This window comes from Jaculus jaculus, chromosome 11 (genome assembly GCF_020740685.1).
Source record: "Jaculus jaculus isolate mJacJac1 chromosome 11, mJacJac1.mat.Y.cur, whole genome shotgun sequence".
NCBI lineage: Eukaryota > Metazoa > Chordata > Mammalia > Rodentia > Dipodidae > Jaculus > Jaculus jaculus.
In genome coordinates, this window is record NC_059112.1 from 28,787,398 (window position 1) to 28,814,976 (window position 27,579).

General features: G+C 38.8%; 1 protein-coding gene across 3 annotated transcripts in view; it reads left to right on the top strand.

Annotated features, from left to right (window-relative positions):
• Window positions 1-27,579, top strand: part of Arap2 (ArfGAP with RhoGAP domain, ankyrin repeat and PH domain 2) — a 186,519-nt gene that overhangs the window by 68,192 nt on the left and 90,748 nt on the right. For all 3 annotated transcript variants that reach the window (XM_004656108.2, XM_045130025.1, XM_045130023.1), the window contains exons 10-15: window positions 15,642-15,757; window positions 17,602-17,801; window positions 20,611-20,696; window positions 21,279-21,461; window positions 24,623-24,797; window positions 25,252-25,386. In XM_004656108.2, the coding sequence (XP_004656165.2) occupies window positions 15,642-15,757; window positions 17,602-17,801; window positions 20,611-20,696; window positions 21,279-21,461; window positions 24,623-24,797; window positions 25,252-25,386 (895 nt within the window). The remainder of the gene's footprint in view (window positions 1-15,641; window positions 15,758-17,601; window positions 17,802-20,610; window positions 20,697-21,278; window positions 21,462-24,622; window positions 24,798-25,251; window positions 25,387-27,579) is intronic.

Here is a 27,579-nt window from a genome sequence, read left to right on the forward strand (position 1 = left end):
CATATCCCCTCCCCCTCTCAATCAGTTTTTCTTTTATTTTGATGTCCTGATCTTTTCCTCCTATTATGATGGTCTTGTGTAGGTAGTGTCAGGCACTGTGAGGTCATGGGTATCCAGGCCATTTTGTGTCTGGGGGGAGCAAGTTGCAAGGAGTCCTATCCTTCCTTTGGCTCTTACATTCTTTCTGCCACCTCTTCCACAATAGACCCTGAGCCTTGGAAGGTGTGATAGATATTTCAGTGCTGAGCACTCCTATCACTTCTTTCCAGTACCTTGATGCCTTCTGAGTCATCCAAAGGTCACTGCCATCTGAAAAGAGAATATTCTCTACCAAAAGTGAGAATATCATTAATATAAAGGTATGAAGATTAAGAGTAGTGTTTACTGAACATTTTTAGAAGTGTAGTATGTACATTTAGCCAGACAGCAACAGATGTTACATCCCTAGGGCTCATGACTACCCCTGTTTTGTTTTCAGTATCAGTGATGTATTCCCTCCCATAAAGCGGGCCTCCATTCCAATTAGATGTGAGTTCATTTCCACCATGACAGACATGCCACTATTGTACCCATTGGCTCATCTGGCCTGGCTGACCAAATATAAGTCTTGCAGTGTCCACTGTTGAATATCTTCACTGGTGATTTCTCTCTCTCCCATTGAACTGCATGCAGAATGGCTTCTTCCTGCTTTTTGTCAGCTGGTCTACAGGGAGGAGGTTATCAGCTCAGTTCCAACAGTATTTCTCAGTGGCTGTGAAGCCCAAGTATATGGAGTCTTCAGCAATAGGGTCTTACCTACCATCTATTCCTAGTGGGAAACCAAGGGCCTCAGCAATGGCCTATAATGTTTTGGCGGCATCAGGGATCTCCCTGGCCAACAACTCACTGGACAGTATCCTATCCCTGGCACTGAAAATTTTCTAGCAACAATCTATGGCTCCTGGGTGTTCCGTTGTCCAAAAAAAAGTAGGTTTCCATATGGTTTATTTATATCCTCTTAGGTTTTGATTAGCCTTCCCTCCACCTTTCATTCTCTTCCCCTGACCTCACTTGGGCCTTTTCACCCCCATTAATCTATTCTTCTACTTATGTATATACAATACCATCCTATTAAAGTGCTCCCTTCCCTTCCTTTCTTTTCCCTTTATATCTCTTCTCTAGCTTACTGGCCTTTGCTACTGAATTTTCTTCCTACTCACACAGAAGTCCAGTCATCTGTAGCTAGGATCCACATATGAGAGAGAACATGCGACGTTTGGCTTTCTGGGCCTGGGTTACCTCACTTAGTATAATCCTTTCCAGATCCATCCATTTTACTGCAAATTTCATAGCTTCATTTTTCTTTACTGCTGAGTAGAATAAATGTGACATACCTTTATTATCCACTCATCAGTTGAGAGACATCTAGGCTGATTCCATTTCCCAGCTATTGTGAATAGAGTGGCAATAAACATGGTTGAGCAAGTATCTCTAAGGAAATGACATGAGTCCTTAGGATATATGCCTAGGAGTGCTATAGCTTGGTCATATGGTAGATCTAGTTTTAGCTCTCTTAGGAACCTCCAAACTGATTTCAACAAAGGCTGGACCAGATTGCATTCCCACCAAGAGTGCAGAAGGGTTCCTCTTTTTCCACATCCTCACCAGCATTTATGTTCATTTATTTTCATGATGGTAGCCAATCTGACAGGAGTGAGATGGAATCTCAGTGTAGTCTTAATCTGCATTTCCCTGATGACTAGGGATGTAGAACTTTTTAAAGATGCTTTTATGCCATCCATATTTCTTCTTTTGAGAACTCTCTATTTATTTCCATAGCCTCTTTTTTAATTGGGTTGTTTCATTTCTTATTATTTAATTTTTTGAGTTTTTTGTATATCCTTGATATTCATCCTTTATCTGATATATAGCTGGCAAAGATTTTTTTCCCATTCTGTAGGTTGCCTCTTTGCTTTATTCACAGTGTCCTTTGGCGTACAAAATCTTTGTAATTTCATGAGGTCCCAGTGGTTAGTCTGTGGTTTTATTGCCTGAGCAATTGGAGTTATATTCAGAACGTCTTTGCCAAGACCAATATGTTGAAGGCTTTCTGCTACTTTTTTCTCTTGCAGTTTCCGAGTTTCAGGTCTGATGTTAAGGTCTTTAATCAATTTGGATTTACTTCTTGTGCTTTGAGAGAGAGAAGAATCTATTTTCATCCCTCTATAGATACATATCCAGTTTCCCCAGCACCATTTGCTGAAGAGGCTGTCTTTTCTCCAATGAGTATTTCTGGCATTTTTATCAAACATCAGGTGGATATAGCTACCTGGACTCACATCAGGGTCCTCTGTTCTGTTCCATTGATCTGTATGTCTGTTTTGTGCCAGTACCATGCTGGTTTTGTTACTATGGCTCTGTAGCATATTTTAAAATAAGGTATGGTGATACCACCAGCCTTAGCTTTGTTGCTCAGTATTGTTTTAGATATTTGAGATTTTTTTGTGATTCCAAATGAATTTTTGGATTTTTCTTTCTATTTCTGTGAAGAATGCCATTGGAATTTTGATGGGGATTGCATTAAATGTGTACATTGCTTTTGGTAAGATTGCCATTTTCACAATATTGATTCTTCTGATTCAAGAACAAGGGATGCTTTTCCATTTCCTAGTGTCTTCTGCAATATCTCACTTGAGTGGTTTAATGTTTTCATTATAGAGATCTTTCACTTCCTTTGTTAGGTTTATTCCCAAGTACTTTCATGTATTTATGTACTTTATTTTTGATGAAATTGTGAGTGGAAGTGATTCTCTTGATTTCATTCTGTGTGTTTTTTGTTAGCATATGGGAAGGCTACTGATTCGTGTGTGTTTATTTTGTATCCTGCTTCATGGCAATAGGTGTTTATCAGCTCTAACAGGTTGCTGATAGAGTCTTTAGGGTCCTTTATGTATAGAATCATGTCTTCTGCAAATAATGATAACTTGATCTCTTCCTTTCTAATTTGTATCCCTTTTATGTGCATCTCTTGCCTTATTGCTATGGCTAAGACTTCAGTACTATATTAAATAAAAGTGGGGACAGTGGAGACCCTTGTCTTGTTCCTGATTTTAGTGGAAAAACTTCCAGTTTTTCCCCATTTAGTAATATGTTGGCTGTAGGCTTGTCATATATAGCCTTCATTATATTGAGAAATCTTCCTTCTATTCCCAGTCTCTTAGGACTTTTATCATGAAAGGATATTGGATTTTGTTGAATGCTTTCTCTACATCTAATGAGATGATCATGTAATTGTTGTCCTTCAGTCCATTTATATAATGTACTACATTTATAGATTTGCATATGTGGAACCATCACTGTATCTCTGGGATAAAGCCTATTTGGTTGGTATGGTGGTTTGAATAGAATAGGTGGCCCCAATATATTCAGTTGTTTGTTTGTAGTTTGCATCTGTAGCCACCTGCTGGAGGCAATGTCACTGGATGATATTAAGGTGTGGTGGTGAGTTTCAGACTTCAATCTAAAGATATGCAGAGTGGGCCTAGCTGGAGTTCCTGAAGTGTGCTGTGGCTTTTGGCTTTTGGCTTGTATTTCTCTCTCTCTCTCAGCTTGGCCCTGTGAAGGCAGGCCAGCTTCTTCTGCCAGTATGGAACTTCCCCTGGATCTGTAAGCTTCAATAAATCCCTTCCTCCATGACTCTGCCTGGTCTGAAAGTTCATCTCAGTGAACCTGAATCTGTCTGTACAGTCGGGGTGAATGATCTTTCTGATATATTCTTGTATTCTGTTTGCCAATATTTTGTTGAGAATTTTTGCATCTATGTTCATGAGGGAGATTGTGGTCTGTAATATTCTTTTTCGTTCTATCTTTGCCTGGTTTTGATATCAGGGTGATGCTGGCTTTGTAGAAGGAGTTTGGTAGGATTCCTTCTTTTTCTATTTTATGGAAATTTTTAAGAAGCAGTGCTGTTACTTCTTCCCTAAACGTCTGGTAAAATCCACCAGTGATGGGCTAGAGAGATGGCTTAATGGGTAAGCACTGGCCTGTGAAGCCTAAGGACCCCATTCGAGGTTCAATTCCCCAGAACCCACGTTAGCCAGATGCACAAGGGAGTGCACGCATCTGGAGTTCGTCTGCAGTGGCTGGAGGCCCTGGCGTGCCCATTCTCTCTCTCTCTGTCTCTCTGCCTCTTTCTCTCTCTGTCTGTCACTCTCAAATAAATAGATAAAAATAATTTTAAAAATCCACCAGTGAAACCATCTGGGCCTGGACTTATTTTAGTTGAGAGATTTTTGATAACTGCTTGGATCTCCATACTTGTTATAGGTCTATTTAGGTGATTAATCTCATCTTGATTTAATTTAGGTAGAACATATAAATCAAAGAAATCATCTATTTCTCTCAGATCTTCATACTTAGAGGAGCATGTGTTTTTATTGCATGTTCCTATGATACTTTGAATTTCTCTGCTATCTGTTGTTATGCTATCTATTTCATCTCTAATTTTATTAATTTGTGTCTCTTCTCTCTTTCTTTTGGTCAGATTTGCTAAGGTTTTATCAATATTGTTTATCCTCTCAAAGAATCTACTCTGTTTCATTGATTCTTTGGATTGTTTTTTGGTTTCTATACCATTAATTTCTATCCTAATCTTTATTATTTCTTCCTGTCTACTGATTTTTAGTTTGCCTTGTTCTTTTTCCAGTGCTTTAAGGTCAAGCATTATGTTGTTTACTTGAGATCTTTCTAATTTCTTACTATAGGTACTTAAAGCTATACATTTCCCTCTTAGGACTACCTTCATTGTGTCCCAAAGCTTTTGGTATGTTTTTTCTCATTATCATTTGATTTTATGTATTGAGTTGGATCTTGCTTTAGCCCAGGCAGACTTGGAACTCACCCTGTGTTCTCAGGCTGGCCTCGAACTCTTGGTGATCTTCCTACTTCTGCCTCCCAAGTGCTGGGACTAAAGGCATGTGCCACCATGTCCAGTGGCTCTTACATTCTTTCTACCACCTCTTTCACAATGGTCCCTGAACCTTGGAGGCCTCCAAATTTCAGGGCACAAATGGCAACTTAAAGACAGAGTATCAGTTTTGTATAAATTTTATTTATTTATTTTTTGTTATTTTTTGCTTATTTATTTGAGAGAGACAGAAAGGGATGGAAAGAGGCAGATAGAGAGAGGAAGAGAGAATGGGCATCCAGGGCTTCCAGCCACTGCAAACGAACTCCAGACGCGTGCGCTCCATTGTGCAACTGGCTAACGTGGGTCCTGAGGAGTCAAGCCTCGAACCGGGGTCCTTAGGCTTCACAGGCAAGGGCTTAACCAATAAGCCATCTCTCCAGCCCTAGATTTTATTTTTTAAGTTTATTTATTTATCTTTTTTTTGAGGTAGGGTCTTACTTTAGCCCAGGCTGACCTGGAATTCACTCTGTAGTCTCAGGGTGGCCTCGAACTCATAGCTATCCTCCTACCTCTGCCTCCTGAGTGAAATGCTGGGATTAGAGGTGTGTGCCACCCTGCCTGGTTTAAATCTGTCTTGCTAATATTTAGGTCCAACAATTTTATGAATTCTGACTTTTTAGAAATAGCTCAAGAATATCCTTGGGAACAGGTTCATTGCCTTGGCATTGTGAGGTATGTAGTCAGTGAATACTGTACTCCAGAGCAGGTTGGACATTCTCAGAGCTCTGTGCTTTGTGCTTACTGACTAGCAGGGCACAAATTTATTTTATGGGAGGAAGAACCAGGCAAGACCCATTAGGAGCTCAGTGCTTTGTTTGTTTAATTATTTATTCATTTATTGATTGATGCAGGGTCTTGTGTACCACAGGCTGGCCTCAAACTTCCTGGGTAGCTAAGAATGATCTTAAAATTCTGCTCCTATCTTCACCTTCAGTGTGCTGGGATTATAGACATCACCATGATTGATACCTGGCTCAGTGCTGTATTAGATTAGGCAGGGTATTACAGACATTTTTTTTTTTTTTTAAAGGAAGCAACTGGAAATTAGAAACAATTCAATTCCTTATATACAAGCAAGGCTACATTGTGTTGTAAAAGCATTAAGGCATACATGTTTATTATAAAACAGCAACTTTATTGGCCATATAATTTCATAGAATAAAGTAAAACTAAAGAAAAAGAATTGGGCTGGAGAGATGGCTTAGCGGTTAAGCGCTTGCCTGTGAAGCCTAAGGACCCCGGTTCGAGGCTCAGTTCCCCAGGTCCCACGTTAGCCAGATGCACAAGGGGGCGCACGCGTCTGGAGTTCGTTTGCAGGGGCTGGAAGCCCTGGCGCGCCCATTCTCTCCCTCTCCCTCTATCTGTCTTTCTCTCTGTGTCTGTAGCTCTCAAATAAATAAATAAATAATGAACAAAAAATATTAAAAAAAAAAGAAAAAGAAATTGACCTGTGTGACATTAATGCAGTAATGATTTTCCATTTTCTTTGCTTCACTGACACATAGCTTCCTAGTTTGGTGATTACTGCAGTGGGACTAAACAGCGAGCAGAGGAGCAAGGTAGCATTAGAGAGCGGGGCTTGTTCATCCCTACACATCTTCAGCCCGGGGCCTTCATCCTTGCTCTACTTGACTGGCCTATAATGCAGACCCTTTTAGATGGTCTTGTGATGGTCTCCTATGGGTTACATAAGTTGTTGAAATTCAGATTACTGGGCCTATTGCAAACCAGTTGACTTACAGGTATGGGGAGTGGATTATTGGATCCGCCTTCATTAAAGGACCTCACCTGGTTCAGTGGTACATGATTGCAGAACTCTATGCCATCAAACCCTGCTCTGCTCAAGAGTGTCTCTTCTTCAGAAACGAAAAGCATTCTTCTGCAGTTAGCAAGATACTTCCCATTTTGTGAACCTTTCTTCTATTGAAACAAGAGTATGCATTTTCAAATTGAAATCACTGTCACAGTCATACTGGCATCAATGTGTATCTCATGTGTAAGGGAAGCAGCCAGAGGGTCAGGAAGGGTTTTGCTCCCTGCCTGCCTCAGGGTCGTGGGCAGTACATATCAGTCTGGATTCCACATGGACTTTTGGTTTTCCTAATTGCTCAGTTCAAATATTTTCTTCTTTTAAAATATTTTACTTTTATTTTATTTATTTGGGAGAGAAAGAAGGGTGGAGAGAGAATGGCACACTAAGGCCTCCAGCTACTGCAAATGAATTCTAGACACATGCACCACCTTCTGCATCTGGCTTACGTGGGTCCTAGGGGATCGAACCTGGGTCCGTTGTCTTTGCAGGCATGCATCATAACTGCTAAGCCATCAGTCCAGTCCCAAACATTTACTTTCTTTTATCACTTTTGTTTGCTTCCATTTATTAGTTTATTATAGGAACTAGACCTGGAGTATCTCTAGAGTTGCACAGGAGAAATGTTGTTGGGGAATTTTGTTAGGTATTACCTGGTATGTTTCTTTAGTACTTTCTCTTTTCCAGATAGTCCTTCAGGAGAATTGGGAAATATAACCTATAAAGAGCTATGTAAAAGCATTTTTTAAGCAACTGGCATTGTAGAAACTGACACTAAAATCCTTTACCTAATTTCCCTGTTGCACAACAGTGCATTGCCCTCATATCACATAAATTAAATGTCAACCCTTACATATTTAGTACCATCTCAGAACCCCTCCCTGGTTTAATTTTCCACAGATTTTCTTCCTTGTCCCTGTTTGCATTTTATATGCCTGTAATGTGTTATAATTGCAACACATTTTCCATATTATCACTTCAACTGTGTTTAGAGGCTTGTATAATTGAATGTGTGTAGGTTATGCCACAGTCATTATCTTCCTAGATGCAGACATGTGAACAGTAAGCAGCCACATTTTCCTATCTGCCTGTTGTAGAGCACAAGACCTTATGAGAAGCAGTAAGATCAGCCTCTCAAGAGCCTTAGGTCTGAAACCCATGAGATTTCTGTAGCCTTTTGTGTGCAAATGTCTCTTCCTTTTTGATTTTTTTTTTTCGGTGTATTTCTTGTACTTTCCTAAAGACTTGTGTACAATTAAAATGCTATTATCTGTATGATGTCATTTACATTTTAACTTTGTAACAGTATTTATTCCATTTAATTTATTGTTGTATTCTTAGGTGGTCCAGGCAACAAATTGATACTCTGACAGAATGTAAAATTAACTTGTGGCATTTGTGGTCATTTATAGCTATTTGCTTCATGTTATGTCTTTTATATTTTTCCTTCAAGAATCTGCCTCTATTGTATGTATATGGGATATGCATGCGTAAGTGTTTGCATACTCATGTGTGAATGTGTGTGTGTGTGTGTGTGTGCGCGCGCGCGCGCACGCACGCATGTGTAGTTATGCTTGTGTGTATGTCCATGTGTAGATGGCTGGAGTCAACAAAGAAGTCTTTCCTCAGTCGCTTTCCCCTGTATTTTTCTGTGATAGTATCTCACCTTGAACCAAGATCTCAATGACAGCAGGTCCTGGAGATCCTCCTGCTTCTGCCTCGCCAGCACTGAACTTGTAGGCACCATTATCTTGTTTACTTTGGTGTGGGTTCTAGTGATCCAAACCCAAATCCTTAGGCTTGCTTAGCAAGCACTTACCAAATGAGCTGTTTCCCTAGCCCCAAGAGTATGTTTCTGTAAAAATTATCTTTCAGGATTTTATTGTCATTCTTATCAGTTTCATTAAGACCTTTATATCATAGAGATTAACCTCCACACCAGTTTTTGTATAACTTATTATGAACTATTTTGTTACCCTTATGTTTTTGTTAAATTTTTTTTTGTATTCATGATGAGGCTTTGTGTAGATTGCTAAGCTAGTTTTTAATCAAATTACAGCTTATAGATTTTTGATATTCTGAATCAGTTATTTTTATTCTTCAAACCATCTTGGCTCAGATGTAGGTCCCAATTGGTTTACATTATTAACTGAGCTAATTAATTTTTGTGTGTATATATTGTTTTGAGATAGGACTCACTACATAGTTGGCTAGAACTCAAGCTGACCTGAAATTTGTGTCATACTTCCCACTTCAGGCTCCTGAGTCGTGGGATTGTAGGCATGAATCACTGTACCTTATGAGATAATCACATATGAACAAACTATAGCATACATGTATAGTTATGAATATGGCATTTCTAGTTGCTTAGAATTTCTACAAATGACATGAGACAAAGTGTTCCATTTTTTTCTGATAAGGTTTTAAAAATACCATGTTAATATTAGTTGATTCATTACAACCAGATGTCTTGCTTGGTGGGCTTGGCTATCTATTTGATGATAATTGTGGCATTGAGGTTTTAACTACATAAACTCACTTGATTAAGCATTCTCAAATCAGGGTATAACTAGAGGTTCTTTTCTCTTGTCCCCCACAACATAATGTCCCCTGGTGTTCTGGCCTAGAACTGAAGCTGATAGAATTTAAATGGGCCTCAAAGGGCTCTGGGTTTTGTGGCCCAGAATGAAGCTGCAGGATGTAGGATGTAGGTGGTGACCTCACATTCTCTGGGCTCTGTATCTGGCCAAGCTCTGCATCTGGTGTTTCCTGGAAGTCTGGTGCCAATGTCATACAATGCCACATCTGTTTTCAACAAATGTATAAGCACTGAGTTCTTAAAATCCTGGCAGGAAAAACCTAACATGCAGGATTTCCCAAAATAAGCTTCAGATTTCAGCAGATTCGGGGTTAACAAACTCTTCCTTAATTACTGTCTTTAGGAATCAACATTTCATTTTTCTCTGGTAGTATTTAGTTTTCAACTATACTTTTAGCAATATCACATTGCTAATAATGTCTATAACGAACTCATTTCTGTATCTTGGTACTAAAAGTGCTATCTGAATATTTCTCATGGGGTCATTGATATGAACACTTTCAGTGATTACAAATGAAACAAAACTTTTTTTAAAAAAGATAAATTTTGTGTTTAGAACTTTGAAATGAAAGGGTTTCTGGACATGTCAAGCCTTTAACTTATCTCACTTCATTTAATTTTTATAACAACAGTGTATGCAGTAGTAATATGATTCTTTTCACAAATGATGCACTTGGGGTCTAAATATACCAAATAATATTCAAACAACCATATAGCAAGTTCAAGTCTCAACCAGGATTCTCCTTTGGGTCCCACTCTCAGTGTCAGTTGGTTGTTCCACAGTGCAGTGTCTGGATCTGCTAAGCCTGGCAGGGCCTTCTTTGCTCAGGGTGATCTCATGCTTTTTGAATTTCTATGTACTGCCACAGAAAATTAAATGTGAAATACTGCTTTCTATAATCTCTTTTTAGCTCTTTCCTTTCTATAATAAAATACTTCAACCCATTGAATTTCTGTGCTTCTCTTTTATAACCCAGTTTACAGTATTTACAAGGTTGAACATTCATCTCATTCTTGCCTTGTACTTATTTTTCAAACAGAGAATAGAGCTGATGATCAGATTCTAGTTATTGGATAATTTAATTTTAATTTTCTTGAATGTTTAGCATTCACATTTCATTGTACTCTAGAAACTTTTCTGTCAGCTTGTTGTTTTGGAATATGGACTTTCTTGTAAATCATTTTATAATAGGCGCTTCATTCAGGTTGCCTCCAATGCAAGCATTACACATTAGTAGTAATAGTCACCACAGTCAAGGAGACCTCTGTGGCCAGGCATGCTCACAGCATTCTTCACAACATGAGTGTAGTCCTTACAGAGCGATGCTGCAGACACTGCCTCATCCTTGTCTGGTGAACGGCAAGTGGAAACGAGATGTACCTGGACACTCAGCTCTTCTGGGTTTTGTCCTTTATGATTAGTTTACCCTTTTTGGAAAACCTTTTTATAAACATATCTTCTTATTCTCCCTCTAGATGGAGGGCAGATTCATTGCTTACCCCACAATCAGGCATTTTCCTTTCATTTCTTCACATGCTACAGCTTTCATTTCCTCCTTTAACTATATACTTCCCAGGGCAAGGAGCCTTGTCGTCTTTATACTTTTGTGCATGTGCACGTCTTAGCAAAATTCTGGGCCTACTTGTGTTACTCTATAAATACTGCTTTCCCAGGACTAAATTTTCTCTTTAAAGAACAGCAGTGTGTGCTGTGACAGCTTCACAGAATTAGGTAGTGAATACAACCAAGAGTTCATGGCTATTTGTCAACCGCAGAGCACCGCACAGGTGATTAATAAAGCAAGTGAGGAGGGCAGGGAGCTGCTTTCAAGCTCTGCACAGGATTTGGCACCCAGAGGGAGTACCGGCTCAACTTCCCGTGTGCCATTGTATTCTGGCTACTGCTTTTCAACCAGTTGTCTTCATTATGTTTTTCTTTGTGCATATAACTTGCATGCAATTTTTCATTCTACAGAAGGCAGAAAAATGTGTATATTGTGATATTTAAATATTCCAGACTCATGCTGTCTGAGTTCTATAAGTAGTTTTCCTTTGTGGTTCAGTGGTTGTCAGTTCTGGCCATGTAAGTGCATCTAGGGTTATAGATTTTGTTTTGTGAGTTCAGGATTCTTAAATTCTGTGCTTGTATTTGTGGAATCAAATATTGAGGTCAGAGAGAGTGATGGCCTTAAAGTCACTAAAAAATATTTTTAATAGAATATTCAGTCGTTTCCTGTTTAATTGCTTTCCAGAGCATTGACGTTTATTTTCCTTGTGCATATTTTACAGTCAGTTTGTGCTGGTGAACTATGTGAATCTTCTAATTACTCAAAACCATGTGGCCCTGGTACACAGCTGATAAATGGGCTACATTTTTCAGACTAAAAAAAATCACCATTCTTGCTGGGAGAGGCTGTCCCTTTCTTTACCAGAAATTACAGCTTTTGATGTTGACATTTTGTAACTTGCTTGTAGAGATGAGGGACCATCTATTCAGGCAGAAACCATGATGAGGCTCATCAGTTTCTTTAAGAGGTTGTCATTCTTGCCATCTGCTTGTCTTCTGGTCAGTGTATTAGAGCCTCTGCCTGTGGTAGCATACAATACTTTCTGGTCAGGCACCTTGGAGAATATAATCTGGGGTGATCTGTTATCCATTTTTGTTCAAGAGCCTCGTTAATGGAGAACTGTTAGGAAGCCATTCAATCCAAGTACACTATCAACTGAGCCTATCAAGGTGAGCCATCAGGAAAATGTTTGAAAATACTCTATTTTGTGACCTTGTCTTGCTTCCTCATTTCTAGAGATTTCTGAGTTTCCAGGCACACACATTGGGAGTTTACTCAACAATTGTATTACCTTGCAGAGGCATCTGTATTGACAATTGGGAATTAGTGCTTACAATTTACTGAGTATGTGAAACCCTGGGCTGGTATGCTGAAATTCACCAAAATGTGACTGATTAGAATAGGCTGATAACCTTATATCCATACACATCACATAGTATACTGTTTTTCATCCAGTAAGCTAACTACATAGAAATATATAACTCCCATTCTAATTATTCTGCAATGCAAAGCATTTCATTGTGTCCTTGTTTATATATTCTTCTTGAATTCTGTCATTTCATGTAACAAAATGAACAAGTTATTATCACCAGAAAAATAATATTCAATGGATTTTTTCTTAATTATTTTCTTTGACTAAAAGCCTGTATATTAAAAAAAAATGAAATAAGACCTTCCCTCTGATTTTGTGACTGGAGACTCTGAGTACTATTATTCCTTGGGGAAATTTTATCCTCAGATTATTTTATTATATCTTTATCAATTAGAAATGCATTAGTGTTAAACACAGAGACTCCATAGGGATGCTTAAAAACTTAGAGTTCGTTTTAACCAGTGTCCTGATGTGTACTCCAGGTATTGATGCTGACAGGAGTAGGGTAACCACACTTTGACTTCCTCTGGGCACAAGAATCTGTCCTCGGGGCTCTTGTCTCAAGGATGCCCATGTTCTAAAATGGCTTCTTTACTTCTAGATGTCGTTTCTGGAGAACGTGGGACAGTAAAGAGTGCAAGGCTCTCTGTACAAGGTTTCTACTGCCTCCAAACTCAGCTTTTGATATCATATTGATCACTAGTGCATGTGCCAGTTTAGTATGAGAGAAACTGAAAAATAGGACCTTTACCTTGCACCTGAGCAGCACGTGTGACAGACAAGATGCCTTGGAGCTGCTTTTTTTTAATTTATAATTTTTTTAATGATTAACAACTTCCATGATTGTAAACAATATCCCATGGTGATTCCCCCCCCTCTTTCCACTTTCCCCTTTGGAACTCTATTCTCTATCATATGCCCTCCCCCTCTCAATCAGTCTCTTTTTTATTTTAATGTCATCATCTTTTCCTCCTATTATGATGGCCTTGTGTAGATAGTGTCAGGCACTGTGAGGTCATGGATATCCAGGCCATTTTGTGTCTGGAGGAGCACATTTAAGGAGTTCTACCTTTCATTTGGCTCTTAGATTCTTTCCACCACTTCTACTGCAACGGACCCTGAGCCTTGGAAGGTGTGATAGAGATATTGTAGCGCTGAGCACTCCCCTTTCATTTCTTCTCAGCACCGTGATGCCTTCTGAGTCATCCCAAGGTCACTGCCATCTGAAAAGGGAAAGTTCTGTAATGAAAAAGTGAGAATAGCATTAATATATGGGTATGAACATTAAGAGAAGTGCTTACTGGGCAGGTTGATGATCATAGTATTTAGATTTAGCAGCAGACATTACATTCCTAGGGCTCATGACTACCCCCTTTTTAGGTTTTCAGTAACAGAGCTGTATTCCCTCCCATGGAGGGACCTCCCTGGTCAGAAACTCACTGGAAGGAATCCAATTCCTGACACTGAAAGTTTTCTAGTAACAATCTATGGCTCCTGAGTGTTCCATTGTCCAAAATAGTAGGTTTCCATATGACTTATTTATATCCTCTTAATTTTGATTAGCCCTCCCCCTACCTTTCCTTTACTCAGTCTGTTCCCCTGACCTCAGTTAGGCCTTTTTCACCCCCAATAATCTATTTTTCTGCTTACATATATACAATATCATACTATTAAGTCCCCCCTCCCGTCCTTTCTCTTCCCTTTACATCTCTTTTCTAGCTTACTGGCCTTTGCTACTGAATTTTCTTCCTACTCACACAGAAGTCCAGCCATCTGTAACTAGGATCCGCATATGAGAGAGAACATGTGATGATTGGCTTTCTGGGCCTGGGTTACCTCACTTAGTATAATCCTTTCCAGATCTATCCACTTTTCTGCAAATTCCATAACTTCATTTTTCTTTACTTCTGCATAGAATTCCATTGTAATTGTGCCACATCTTCGTTATACACTTGCCAATTGAGGGACATCTAGGCTGGTTCTATTTCCCAGCTATTGTGAATAGAGTGGCAATAAACATGGTTGAGCAAGCATCTCTAAGGTAGTAAGATGGGTCCTTAGGATATATACCTAGGAGTGGTATAGCTGGGTCATATGATAGATCTATTTTTAGCTGTCCTAGGAACCTGCACACTGATTTCCACAAGGGCTGGACCAGATTGCATTCCCACCAACAGTGTAGAAGGGTTCCTCTTTTTCCCCATTCTCGCCAGCATTTATAGTCATTTGTTTTCATGATGGTAGCCAACCTAACAGGAGTGAGGTGGAATCTCAACATAGTTCTCAAAAGAAATACAGATGGCATGTAAATATATATATAAAAAATGTTCTACATTCCTAGTCATCAGGAAAAATTTTTTTAACGTTTTGCTAGGTGACCTTATGGTAAATGAACCAATATTTTTATATGTTCCCTTTAATTTGGCTATTTCTTCATCATTTATAAATACACAACACAATTCATCTCTTCCGAATTTCACAGAGTATTCCTTTATTGAGGTACAAATTATATTTTGTAAAGTACTGGCATAATTTATTTGATAAATTCCCAAGCTCATATGAATAGGTAATATATTACAAACAAGTGCATTTAGAATATGATCTCTTTGTAACCTTTTGAACAGTTTCTACCATTATGGGAAAATAAACTCAGTGGCTGCAGATATTGGGGAAAGGGTAATTTTCATACCATAGTAGCATTAATAGATTTTTTTAAGTATGATTGAAGGATGAGAAAAACCATAATATATTGTAAATATAAAGCCATATATTTAACAAAACAAACAATCCTTTTGAGAGTAATGAAGAGAACAACAGTGTCATAGAAGAGGCAATGAAATACAGTAAATCAATCGGATACTTACAAATTGAGTTTCTTTTCAGTATATATAGCTAGATGCCTTTCGTGTGCATCTATGCCTATTTCAGCCACTATTTCCCTGTAGATGCATATGAAGACTATTTATACGGAGTTCATATTGTCATTTGACCCTCTCACCTAAGAAAATACATGGTATTTGAAAATAGTTATTAATTTGTATCTTCCTTTACTCCATGAGTAAATGTGAAATTGGTGCTTATTTTTCAAAGCAAGGTATGCATATCTACAGCCTAGTCAACTTACCTTTCAGGTGAAAGAAACAGATTTTTATCAGTAGCCAGACTATAGAATGGTAAAATGTGAGCCTTTACTGAAAGGGACTTTGTATTTCAGAAACACTGATCTCTATCCATTTTCTTTATTTTTACCTATTTAATTTCATACAAACATTTGCAGTGAAATTCAGACTGTATTATGGTTATATTTTAAAAATTTATAGCTATCTTGTTTTTCTTCAAATTAGGATTTTAAGGGTGGACTTGGTATTACCATAATCCCTATGAATGTTGCCAATGTCAAGCAGGTGGACAGAACTGTGAAACAATCCTTCGAGATAATCACCCCCTACAGGAGCTTCAGGTACTCTGCCTTAACATGTTCGTCCTTGTGTTTACACTGCTACCAGAAAGCTTGGGAAGTCCACCTTTATAATGCCAGTGTGGTCTTACCACTTAGAGCATAATTTGAATTGTCTTCTGTCTTGAACATATGGCTTAACATTTTAGGGAGCACATAAAAACACTTTATGAAAGTGACCCAAACAATTATTTAACTTGCAAAGTTACTTATGTCATAAGAGCTGAGTAATGTCTTTTATTAGTACTTCTTTTTCTGATGAGGCTTAGTTAAACTATTAATGTTTAGTCGATACATATGTAGCCAAATTGTTCACATTTAAGAGGAATAAGATGAAAGCATGTTACATTTTCTTTGAGTTGTACTTACTTTTAGTCTAATCAGATAAATCCCCCTAAAGATGAGCTTCTCATTGCAGGTGGTCCATAGAATTTTTTCTAGTGACATAGTTCAGAGGAACATTGACTTTGAAGGAGCAAATAAAATAATTGATCTAAGTATTTTGTAATATTGCTCTAGATACAATATATTCTGATAGTCTAGCAATTGCATTATTATGACAATGAATCCAAATTTAAAGCATTCAACAAGTTTTAGAGGTTTGTAATCATTGAATATGCTTAGTATGTGGAATTGTTATAATCATTCCATTAAGTTTGCTGCTTTAGCAAATTCTTCAAAATAGTGCTTCAGATGGTAGCAAGTCAGAGGCAGACGCTGTAGCTCTTAATTTCAAAGATATTACTAATTTAAGTATTTTGTCTGTCAGAATGCATCCATTGACTGACTAAAATATTTATAAAAATGATTGAGTCATGAATAATAAACTCAATTTGGCCACACTTGCTAGGTTGCACAAGGCCTTTAATTCCTTCCTCAGTACTGGAAAAAAAAAATGGCAAAAACAAAAACCGAAACAAAACCCTGCAGATTTCAGCCACGACTAAATGGTTGTAATAATCTGTAGGAGAAATTTATTAATGATGATGTCATTATAATGTTCCTTGGAAAATAATTCACAGAAACCACTCATTTTCTGGGCTGATTGGAACAGTTAGCCACCTATTACTTTCATCATATGTCAAGTCTTTGTCATTCATAGAGCATTTTAATGTGACAACTTTTTTAGCACTAATGGAGCATGTAGCAAATTTCCTGACATATTGTCCGATAACCAGTAAATCTTTCTGAGTGTGAACTGCTGGTTTAATATTTTACCCCTTTAGTTAGGGACCCAAAAGATACTAAAAAAAAAAAAAAAAAAAAAAAGTCAGAGTAAATCAGAGCAGCTAAAAATGAGTTAAGCATCCTTTAGGATAGTAGCAACTTAAAACTTTTCTGGCTTTTCAATCCCTTAATGCCATCTGGACATTCATCTAATTTAAAAAAAAAATCCATTTTTAAATCTGAAAAAAATCATAATTTCTGGTGGGTGTTTTGATAATTTTAGATTCAAACTATGGTGGCATACTTGCCTTGCATAACTAGTCCAGCAGTTCTGAAACTCTGCCAGTCTCTCTTTATTATAGAGCCATTATTAGGAAACATGCCTTCTCATTTAAGGTTTGACCTACTAAGGCAATTTTTTTATATCTTGGTCAGGAGTAAAGTGTGTAGTCATGTTGGTTCAAGATATGTAAACAGAGTCATAAGAAATATGGAAAATTAAAAGGAAAAACATTGTTAATTCGGTGATTTTTAATAGAAAAGGCCATCCAGGCCTGCCTGGCAGGCATAATTTTCAGCTGCTGTTTAATTTGTGAGTGAAATGAATATGCAAGCGGAACATCCTGCTTAATAGGGCTCTACAAGGGAGATCGATAATGCAGAAACGTTAATTGTTTCAGCTTTACAGCCGAGTCTGAGAAAGAGAAACAAGACTGGATCGAAGCTGTGCAGCAATCGATAGCAGAAACTCTCTCTGATTATGAAGTAGCCGAAAAGATTTGGTTCAATGAGTCCAACAGGAGCTGTGCGGATTGTACAGCCCCAGACCCCGACTGGGCATCCATCAATCTCTGCGTTGTCATCTGCAAGAAGTGCGCAGGTAATTAACGATAGGTTATGCTCATCACTGCCTTGTGGCAAGATTGGCACCAGCTTCCCCTCTGTAGTCAGATACAGTGTGTCCTAGAGTCCTAGATAATGATCGTGCAAAGTAAAAGCAGGGGTGCCCTTTATTAAATGTAAATCCAACTGAGAAATATCATAGAATTTTAAACTTCTCTTAGGCAGGACTCTGATCCAAAAATTGACTTTTAAGCATGTAATCATATTTGGTGCTTGCTGGTCCATATATAGATTTTTTTAAAATATCATCATTAAATATTTCAGACTTTAGAATATATCCATAGCAAGCTTGTGCCTTTACATGAAAATTTGCGCATTATTCCCCAGTCATTTTTTAAGATGCATTTTTCATATTAAGGTTGTTCTGGGATCTAAACCTACATACTAGATATGATATTTCCTTTAATGGGAAGTTTATGTAGAAGCATTTCATAACAGTGTTAATGTGTATAAAAAGAGCCAGGACTCTAGCTGGGTTTCTTTCTGTGAGTGCTACCTGGCTTCTCAGCATCTCTGTGTATCTTGGAGCCAGGAGTTTTATCCCAGGGAGTGACCAGAACTAGACTAGCTCTCTGATGGGGTGACATGTAATGCTCTTGGAGGTCTTGTGGGAAATTAGCTACAATCTAAATGCTTCAGTTTCTGAGGTCTACTTCCCCCTTGCCTTCTACTTTACAGATATGCACACATATGCACACTCTCCCACAGAATCCACTTAGATCCACGCACTGTAATGCTGCTCTGAGGTATTGTAGACCTGTATGCTGTGACATCACATCTCCAAATGTAGAAATAGTGATAATAAGAGAAGATGACGAGAACAGGACTGGAGTTGACATCAAGGTTCAAAGTCAGTACAGGAGAGGAGCTCCTAACTTAGCAAGGGCAATGCAGCTCCAATACTTATCTAGAACCTTTCATCTCTAGAGCTCTTTCCCATTTCCTTTCTCCTCATGCTTCACATAGGTTTCCTCACTGCCTAAACAACCTAAGTACCAGAATCAGTCGCAACAGCAAAGAGAGCAGCCAGTCCTCTTTCTCCCATCTCCTTAGGGAGCCTTGTGTTGTCCGTGCCTATCCTTGGGCTTCATTTCTTTCTTCTCTCCTTCATTTATCCACTTTCTTGAGCAGCTAACATGGTGTCTTCATACACTTGCTTCTTATTGACAGCACAAGGTTTTCTAAAGCCTCTCCATTTCCTTCTCTGCATCAGTCTTTCCTTCGTAACATGGGAGTCTTTCCAGAGGACTTAGTAGCTGGCATAGGGTTTCCTCATTCCTTCACTTGACATCAGTGTAGCATAGACAACCTTCTTTTCTCTTGACTCCAGTAAAAGTATTCTCTACTGTATTTACATCTTTTGGTGAGGTCCAATCTTATCTTTATCATGTTCTGTGTAATATTTGAGACCTGAAACCAGCATGTCTCTGAGACTTCTGTCCTCCCTGGGGTTCCATGAGTCTCGCTGAAGCTAGTGTGCCCAGGGGCTTCTGCGCTCATTAACATGGACGTTGCCTTGTGTTGCGTGCTTGGCTGTCACTCCACTATTCCTGAGTGATGTTTTGGCCACTTGAATTCAAAAATCCTTTTTCTGTAGTAGATGGTTTCACTCAATTGGGCACCAAATTATTCAAGTTATCTGTCTATGAGACTCTTTACTTAGGTTCTCCAAAAATAACATGCTGGAAATGGAGCCCTCCCTGCTGACCCCAGCCCAGCTCAAAGGTGGGCACATTTTCAACCCTACCCCACCTGGTCAGAAGCTGTTCTGTCTGCTCTGCTTCTCTGCATAAAACCAAGCACATCCTTTGACTCTTCTATTTTCCTAAAAGCCCACCACCTCACTGGTATCTCTTGCATCTGGCTGTTCTCTGCTGCCTCCACTTACATCTTTCTTTCTCTTTCTTTGGGTATTCTAGAAAATTCTTTAGGTACTCACAGACTTCTGGTGCTGCCTTGAGGTAGCCTTTAAAAATGGAAATCAGTGCAATTCCTCCTGTTGGAGGTATAAGGCTTATGTTCTAAACTGTTTCCTCCTGTCTTAAAGGAGGCAAAAGCCTCTCCACATGAAGAGAGGAGCTTCCATTGCTCTTAAGGCAAAGTGTCATTAAGATCAAGCCGCAGGCCTTATACCTTTCTCTCTTCTCAACTTGCCTCTTAGATACCCTTGGATACCAGCTATAGCTGTTGATTGACACAGCACACTTGACTTGATAATGCTATAATTTTGGGCTCTTAACTTCTTTTAGTTGTTAACAGTGGGATAATACATTTACATCAGAGCAAGATGTACATAATTATTAGAATTGTTAGTTACTTTTAGCGGTAAAAGAACAGTGACAATATTTACTTACATGAAATTTAAATGACCCCTAAGGATTTCCACAGTAGAGAATATATATTCATGTTAAAGCACTTGCTTAGTATGTGCCAAGGACCCATGTTCAGTTCCCAATACTGGCCAAAAAAATCCTCTAATTATCAAGCACATGCAAACATACCCATACATCCATGCGTACATGAATGCATGCATGTATATTCTTCTAAAAGTGTGGTCTTATACCAATATGGGGGGGGGGAGGTGATAAAGCTGGTTGTGATTGGATATGATTTCTCTACCATTAGGAATTAGTGCCTCTGGGATTCTTGAAAGTGGGTGTTGGGATATTACAAGTTAAGACTATGTATTTTCACACATAAAAGTATACTTACATGCATTTTAAAACATTGATAAATGAAGTTTGTATACAGAATAGGAATATAAAAGTAATTATTTCTTTCTTCAGGACAGCACAGGTCTTTGGGACCAAAAGACTCCAAGGTTAGAAGTCTAAAGATGGATGCCAGCATTTGGAGCAACGAGCTCATTGAGGTAAGTCCTGTTGATGTCATGCTGTGAGAAAGCTTCCTAAGTGAGATAGCTATTTTAAATATAAAAGCACAAAGTGCTGTAATGTTTAATAAGCATGCAGAGGGTTGGCAGCTTTTATGAAAGTGAAAACTCTTTTTAATCCAAATAGGAAAAAGTTAGGTGAGCGAATGAATAAATTTTGCAAAATTCACTGTTCATCATCTTGGCCAAGCTCTGTGTTTACCTGTGTGGTTGAGTCTGACTTGCTGTTCCTTGTCTCCATTTTTTGCTTCACTGCCTCACTCCAGACAGGTTACTTGCTTAACCACTTCAAGCGAGTCTGTCTCAATATGAGTTTCAAAGAATAAGGCTACTTCCACTATAGTTTGTACAGCTTACAGTTAAAGACTTAGCGTTATTTAGTGAAGCAAAGTTATCTTCAACATAGGCTGTCTGCTCTCACTCTGTCTTCCTGAGAGCATTCTGTCACTCATGTTTAATGTTTTATACTGAATTATGTTTTAGTTTATAATGTGAATAAATATTTTTGGAAATCAAACACACTGCATGAACTGATATATTTTATAATTTTTGACATTTCAGCTTTTTATTGTCATTGGAAACAAAAGAGCAAATGACTTTTGGGCTGGCAACCTTCAGAAGGAAGAAGAATTACACATGGACTCACCAGTAGAAAAGAGAAAAAACTTTATTACTCAGAAATACAAAGAAGGAAAATTCAGGAAGACCCTTTTAGCATCCATGACCAAAGAGGAATTAAACAAGGTGACTAAAACCTAAAAATTGACATGGAATTTTATTGTCTTTGAAATCATAGTCAAGATTCTTGATAGGAAGTAAAAAAAATCATCTTACATTGCATTAAAAATCTGAATTTTAACCTTATTTTATATCATTTTGTGACCAGTTGTTTGGCCACTGTTCACTTAAGGGCTCCTTACCCAGAGAGGATTAACTCTTTCCATGTATCTGAAATATACAGCTCCTCAGGCCTATCTTCATTATTCTCTGACTGGTCTGTTTACAGACAGGACACTGTAACAAAGGAGCTTGTTACGTGCTGATGGTGTCACCAAAATTAACATCATGTGCTTCATTTTTTTGTTATGAAATATGATTGACTAGTTGCCATTGATTTGAAGTCTTAGGTGTTTTGGCTGAGTGGTTCCGACTTTTGATGCCTCTCTCATGCTGAGTGGTTCTGACCCTTGATGCCTCTCTCATGCTGCCTACCCAGTGTTCTGCCAAGATGTTCAGACGTAAGGTTTGGTTAACAAACTCCTGCCTCTTACCTTTTCTCTAAATTGCTGCCGCATTGCTTGTGTACAAAGGTTTTTTTCTAGGCATAGGTGTTTAAAGCATATACACTTGTTTTGGAATTTAGACTTTTTTTTTTGTGGGTCTCAGTTCCTTAATATTGTTATTATCACACTTTTTGGATAAAGATACCCAGGTAAGTGACAGTATACTGAACATTTGGAAAATGAGGCCAGTGCCCATATGTGAAAATATGAGATGTATAAAATGAATGTGTGCTGTTCATTATGTTGGTTCTATCTTCCTTATAAAGAGGCATCTTTGGATATCTTTGGTGTTAGTAAAGTGGGGTCAATTGATTTTCAAGTAATGATGCATGAATATATAATCCTAAGCTGGAAAAGGGAGGGAATCTAATAATTTTTGTCATGGTATTTAATTTTGCCTTAGCTAGTGTTTTCTTAGGTTCTAACTATACTATAAAAGCAGTTGATTTGGGGCTGGAGAGATGGCTTAGCAGTTAAGTGCTTGCCTGTGAAGCCTAAGGACCCCGGTTTGAGGCTCGGTTCCCCAGGTCCCACATTAGCCAGATGCACAAAGGGGCGCATGTGTCTGGAGTTCGTTTGCAGAGGCTGGAAGCCCTGGCACGCCCATTCTCTCTCTCTCCCTCGATCTGTCTTTCTCTCTGTGTCTGTCACTCTCAAATAAATAAATTTGTTAAAAAAAGCAGTTGATTTTATACCAGACATTTATGGAAAAATGAAGCATCATACACCTAGTATTGTGCACTTGAGGAGGAATTTGGTGGGCTTGGATCAGTAAAGCCATTCCTTTCTCCAATTTTTCTCTTCCTGAATGATGATGTATGTCTTGTCAGTGGCTCTTTGACATCCTCAAGTGAGGTACTGTCTATCATAGATTTCTATTTCCATGAAGTAAGACATTAGGTAAATTTTAGATTAAGTGTGATAGTTTCATTCCTTATAAAATATTTGAGACCTTGAAACCCCCCCCCAAAAAAAATGCCATCTTAGTGTGAGTGAATAACCATCACCAACAATTACGTTACTAATTATTTATTAAAAATACTTTTAATTGTTATGTAAGCTCTTCAGTGCTGGGTCTAGAATTTCATTAACAAGGAGATATTCTTTTATTTAGTGGAATGATAGTCAAATGGGAGAGACCAAAATAGACAGCCAGCGCCTAATGCACCATTATAAATGCAATGAGCTGTGTCAGGAGGTTTATGGTGATGGGACAGGGAAAGAGAGGAGTGGTTACACTGTGGTGGTATTGAAGGCAATTAAAGTGGGGTGTGTAAAAGCTATTATTTATTCAGCATAAGTAGTTAGAAAATGAAAATGAAGACACAGAGAAAAAGGATTTTCCAGAAAACACCTGACAAATTAGTACAAAGTCCGGTATACAAATTCAGTTTTCCTAGCTGTCGAGGTCAAGTCCGACCGTGTTTGAAGAGGTAAGTAGTCTTGGCAGTTGGCCTTTAGAGTGGGAAGCATGAGTGTGTGCTGGGCCTTCCTGCTGCTGGGCACTGAGTTTCCCCGCGGAGGCAGCTGCTGCACTGATGTCCTGAAGTTGCATTGCCGAGGTTGGATTCCTCTGCCTGAGCGTTCTTGTCAGGAAGGAGGTAAAGTGGTGAGTTGAGGCTAAAAGTTATGGGGGAGCTTCCATCTGAGTGGTGGAGAGCTGGTGGGTAGCCCCGACCGGGAAGTCAAAGCACTGACACAAAAGAAAGCCTGTGAACAGTGTGGAGACAGATTACTACCGCAGGACTAAAAGATGCAGAGGCAGTTCCATCCTGTTTTCCTGCTCTTCCTACAAGTTATGTTAGATGATCCTCATTTATGAACCAGAAAGATCCTGTGGCCAAGGAGTTTTTTCTCACTTACTGAAGAAATATTGCGGAAGGAGAAAGCCCCAAATGTCAGGGAAGAAGACGAGAATGGCGGTGAAGAGGACAGAGAGCAGCAGGGATGACGACAGCTGCAGCGAACGGGAAGATGGGTCATGGATGACGCCGCCGAAGGTCGTCATGTTCTTTAATGTATGCCATGCAAATGTAAAGAAGAAAGCTAAAACAAACAAACAAACAAACAAAAAAAGAGTGCATGGTCTAAGTAAGAGCACCTCTTCGCCCCTTGCTGGATCTTTATCCTCCTGGAGCCCAGACCAGCCCCAGAAGCCTGGTTTTGCTTTGTGTTCGTCTTTCAAGTTCCCTAAGTACAGTGGTCCTTACTCTGTAGCTCTCAGCTAGATGGGAAAACACTTCAGCAGTGTCCACATGATAATGCACTTAGTGGTACTTCACCGTTTCATTACGTTTGAGACGTTTCGAATTTCTTAGCCACAGCCACTATAGGGTATGCAAGCATGACATTGTCTTCCAGAGCAGCCGTGATGGTTTCGAAGGCCAGGTAGAGAAAACCTCACAGCCCCTAGCCAGGGTATTGAGACCTGGAGGTCTTGGGTTATCACTGGCCTTTACACAGAGCAGGCCTTTTGTGCCCAGTGCCCCATTCAGAGCCAGCTACTAACTTCTTAGGAAAGAAGGAAGCAAACTCTTCCAGTGAGTAGTCTGACTTGAACTCCTTTAACAGCTCAAATCATATTTACTTCTCTTAAAAGGTGTGTTTTCTCTTGGTGCCTAGGCTCTCTGTGCTGCCGTGGTGACGCCAGATGTGCTGGAAACCATGGCGTTGCTGTTCAGTGGTGCTGACGTCATGTGTGCAACTGGAGACCCTGTGCATAGCACCCCCTACCTGCTGGCTAAGAAGGCGGGGCAGACTCTGCAAATGGAGTTTCTCTACCATAACAAGTTCTCAGGTTTGTCCTTAACCCTGCATTAACCCGCTCGCCTCTGCTCCCTCAGAGGAGCAAGTCACTAATCTCTTTAGTTCTCAGCTAAGAAAAAAGCATCAGAATGATGACAAATGTCATAACCAGACTACCATTTTATATCTCTTTAAGTAAAAAAAAAAAAAAAAAATTGAAAATACATTGTGTCTAATTCCTTAATCTCATAAATGGAAGATTAAGTTATTTAATCTTGCATAATAATTTACACCAAAATTAAAGCTGATTTTCATATATGAATAAGAAATATGACTTAAGTGCTTCTTTGCAAATTTTATGCAAAGTAACATAAATCTCTCTGTATTTATTTGTTAATATATTTGAAACCTTTTTTCTTCTTCTATTTTAAAACACAAATTCCTAAACCAAGGGGAAATGTCTTGCATTTTTGGATCTCTGTATTCAACTGCTTTAATGTTTGTAGATTTCCCCCAGCATGACATTCATTGTGAGAACGGGTCAAGTCAGGAGGCCGCCCAGTCCACGTTCCTCTGTGACTTCTTGTATCAGGCACCTGCTGCTGCGTCTAAAGTCTCTTCAGAGAAAAAACTGCTTGAAGGTATCTTTTGGGCTTCTTTTAGGTTGTACTTCTAGATAAAACTTTATTCCTTTATCAAAACAATTATGTTTAAATTTTGATTTTTTTTTTCTTTTTAAGATGTTAGATAATAGAGAGTTAGGCTATAGAAACACTTTTAGGCACAGATAGTTTTCATTTGTTGTAGCAGGGATTAGCACTGGGCTGGAATGCTAAATGAATTCTTTTTTTTTTTTCAAGGTAGGGTCTCACTCTAGCTCAGGCTGACCTGGAATTCACTAGGTAGTCTTCTGGTGGCCTCGAACTCATAGCAATCCTCCTACCTCTGCATCCCAAGTGCTGGGATTAAAGGCATGTGCCACCATGCCTGGCTCTGAATGAATTCTTAACAATGAATTGATATCTACCTGATTTTGCTGTGGGTTAGAAGTCATTGAAATGACAACATAGGATTCAGCCTCTTCCCTTAGGAACTTACACTTCCAAATGACGAGATAATATCAGTAACTCTGAACACATAGGAAGAACTAGTGAGTTTCCATTACTTCATCACTGACTGAATTTCCCTGATTTGAATTACTACAAGTGCTGTCTTGGATCATGGAACCTATGAACTTTTTGTTTTTGTTGTTGGTTTTGTTTTTTGAGGTAGGGTCTCTCATTCTGGTCCAGGCTGAATTAACTATGTATTCTCAGGGTGGCCTTGAACTCACAGGCAATCCTCCTACCTCTGCCTCCCAAGTGTTGGGATTAAAGGAGTCACCACCACACCCAGTGAACTTTTTGTTTTTGCATACATGCATGTAAACATATATTTGATAACAGACAAGGCATCAAAGATTGCACACAGAGTTCATGAATGTTTTATATATGTCCTGTGAAATATTTTGGATAATTTTGAGCATGAAACAGTTTCACAGTGGAATTTTCCACACCCTGGTGTTCAGATGGTTTTGGATTTGGGATATTTAGAGTAGAGGTGCTCTACCTGGTCAGCATGTACTGAGAGCATTGAGTGATCAGGTGAGTTTTGGGAATCCAAGTTTTATCTTAGCAAAGAAGCAGTGGGTCTTTATCCATTTTTAGTGCAACCAGCTCCTTATTAGTAAGATGAGAGGATCACGGTCATGTTTTAAACATTCAAACTAATTTAAGGAATAGAAGGGTTGTTCATTTCCACAATAGTACCACTTATCACATGAAGACAATCTCTTGTTCCTGTCTTTATTTCTCTTTCCTTACAAGTGATAGATCAGCAAAGCCTCCACACTTTTGGGCTTGTTCAGGATTATCAGATCTTTGGAGCTCAAGCCAAAGATGACATGTGGTAGTCACAAAATAAGTATCTGCTCATTGGATGCCTGTTTCTTTAAGAAAGTCACTAGTAAATTAGAAGTGTAAGCCACATGTTAAAACTATGTTTGTGATCATATTTGTTGCTGGTCTCATACATCCAGTAGTTTCCCTGGGAAGTCAGTTACCTGTAATTAGTCCAAATCTACAAATAGTAAATGGAAGATTCCAGAAATAAACAGTGCATATGCTTATACTTTTTATTACAGTATGTTCTTATAGTTCTTATAATTACAGCATTTTATAGTTCTGTGCTATTATTAGTTTTTTGTTTATTTCATGCTATATCTAATTTACAATTTAAGCTCAGTTTATCCATTTGTTCTGAAACTCTAAGATAAAGTGAACTCAGAATATTCTGTGTAGTTTCAGGCATGAACTAGGCATCTTGTAATGTGTGCCCCCTTACACAGAGGAGGAGGAGCTCCTGAATAAAAAGATGTAATTGCTGCATCCACTGCATTTTGTTTAGAAAGAACTTCCATAATGATGGGAAGGCAGGCTGCAGACATGTTGTTCTGAGTACATTTCTTTCCGCTATCAAGATTCTAAAGTGCTGTTACTGCTGCTGCACCAGCTCCAAGGGATGTGGGGGGGGGGGGGATGAAATGTTTGGCAAGACATAGAGATGAAAGTGAGCTTGTCACCTTTACCTGTGAAAGACAGGCACCAGCCAGGAGCGCTCTGCCGGCTCTGTCAGCTTGGCCACAGAGCAGAAGGATTAGCCACAAAGACAAGTGTGGGAGCGAAATGCCCGACTTCAGAGTTCCACAGGTTTCACGGAGCCTGTTCATGGTGTTTGGATATGGTGCTGTTCTAGCTCCCACTTGGGAGGACTGATCTGTATTTTGATTTTTTCCT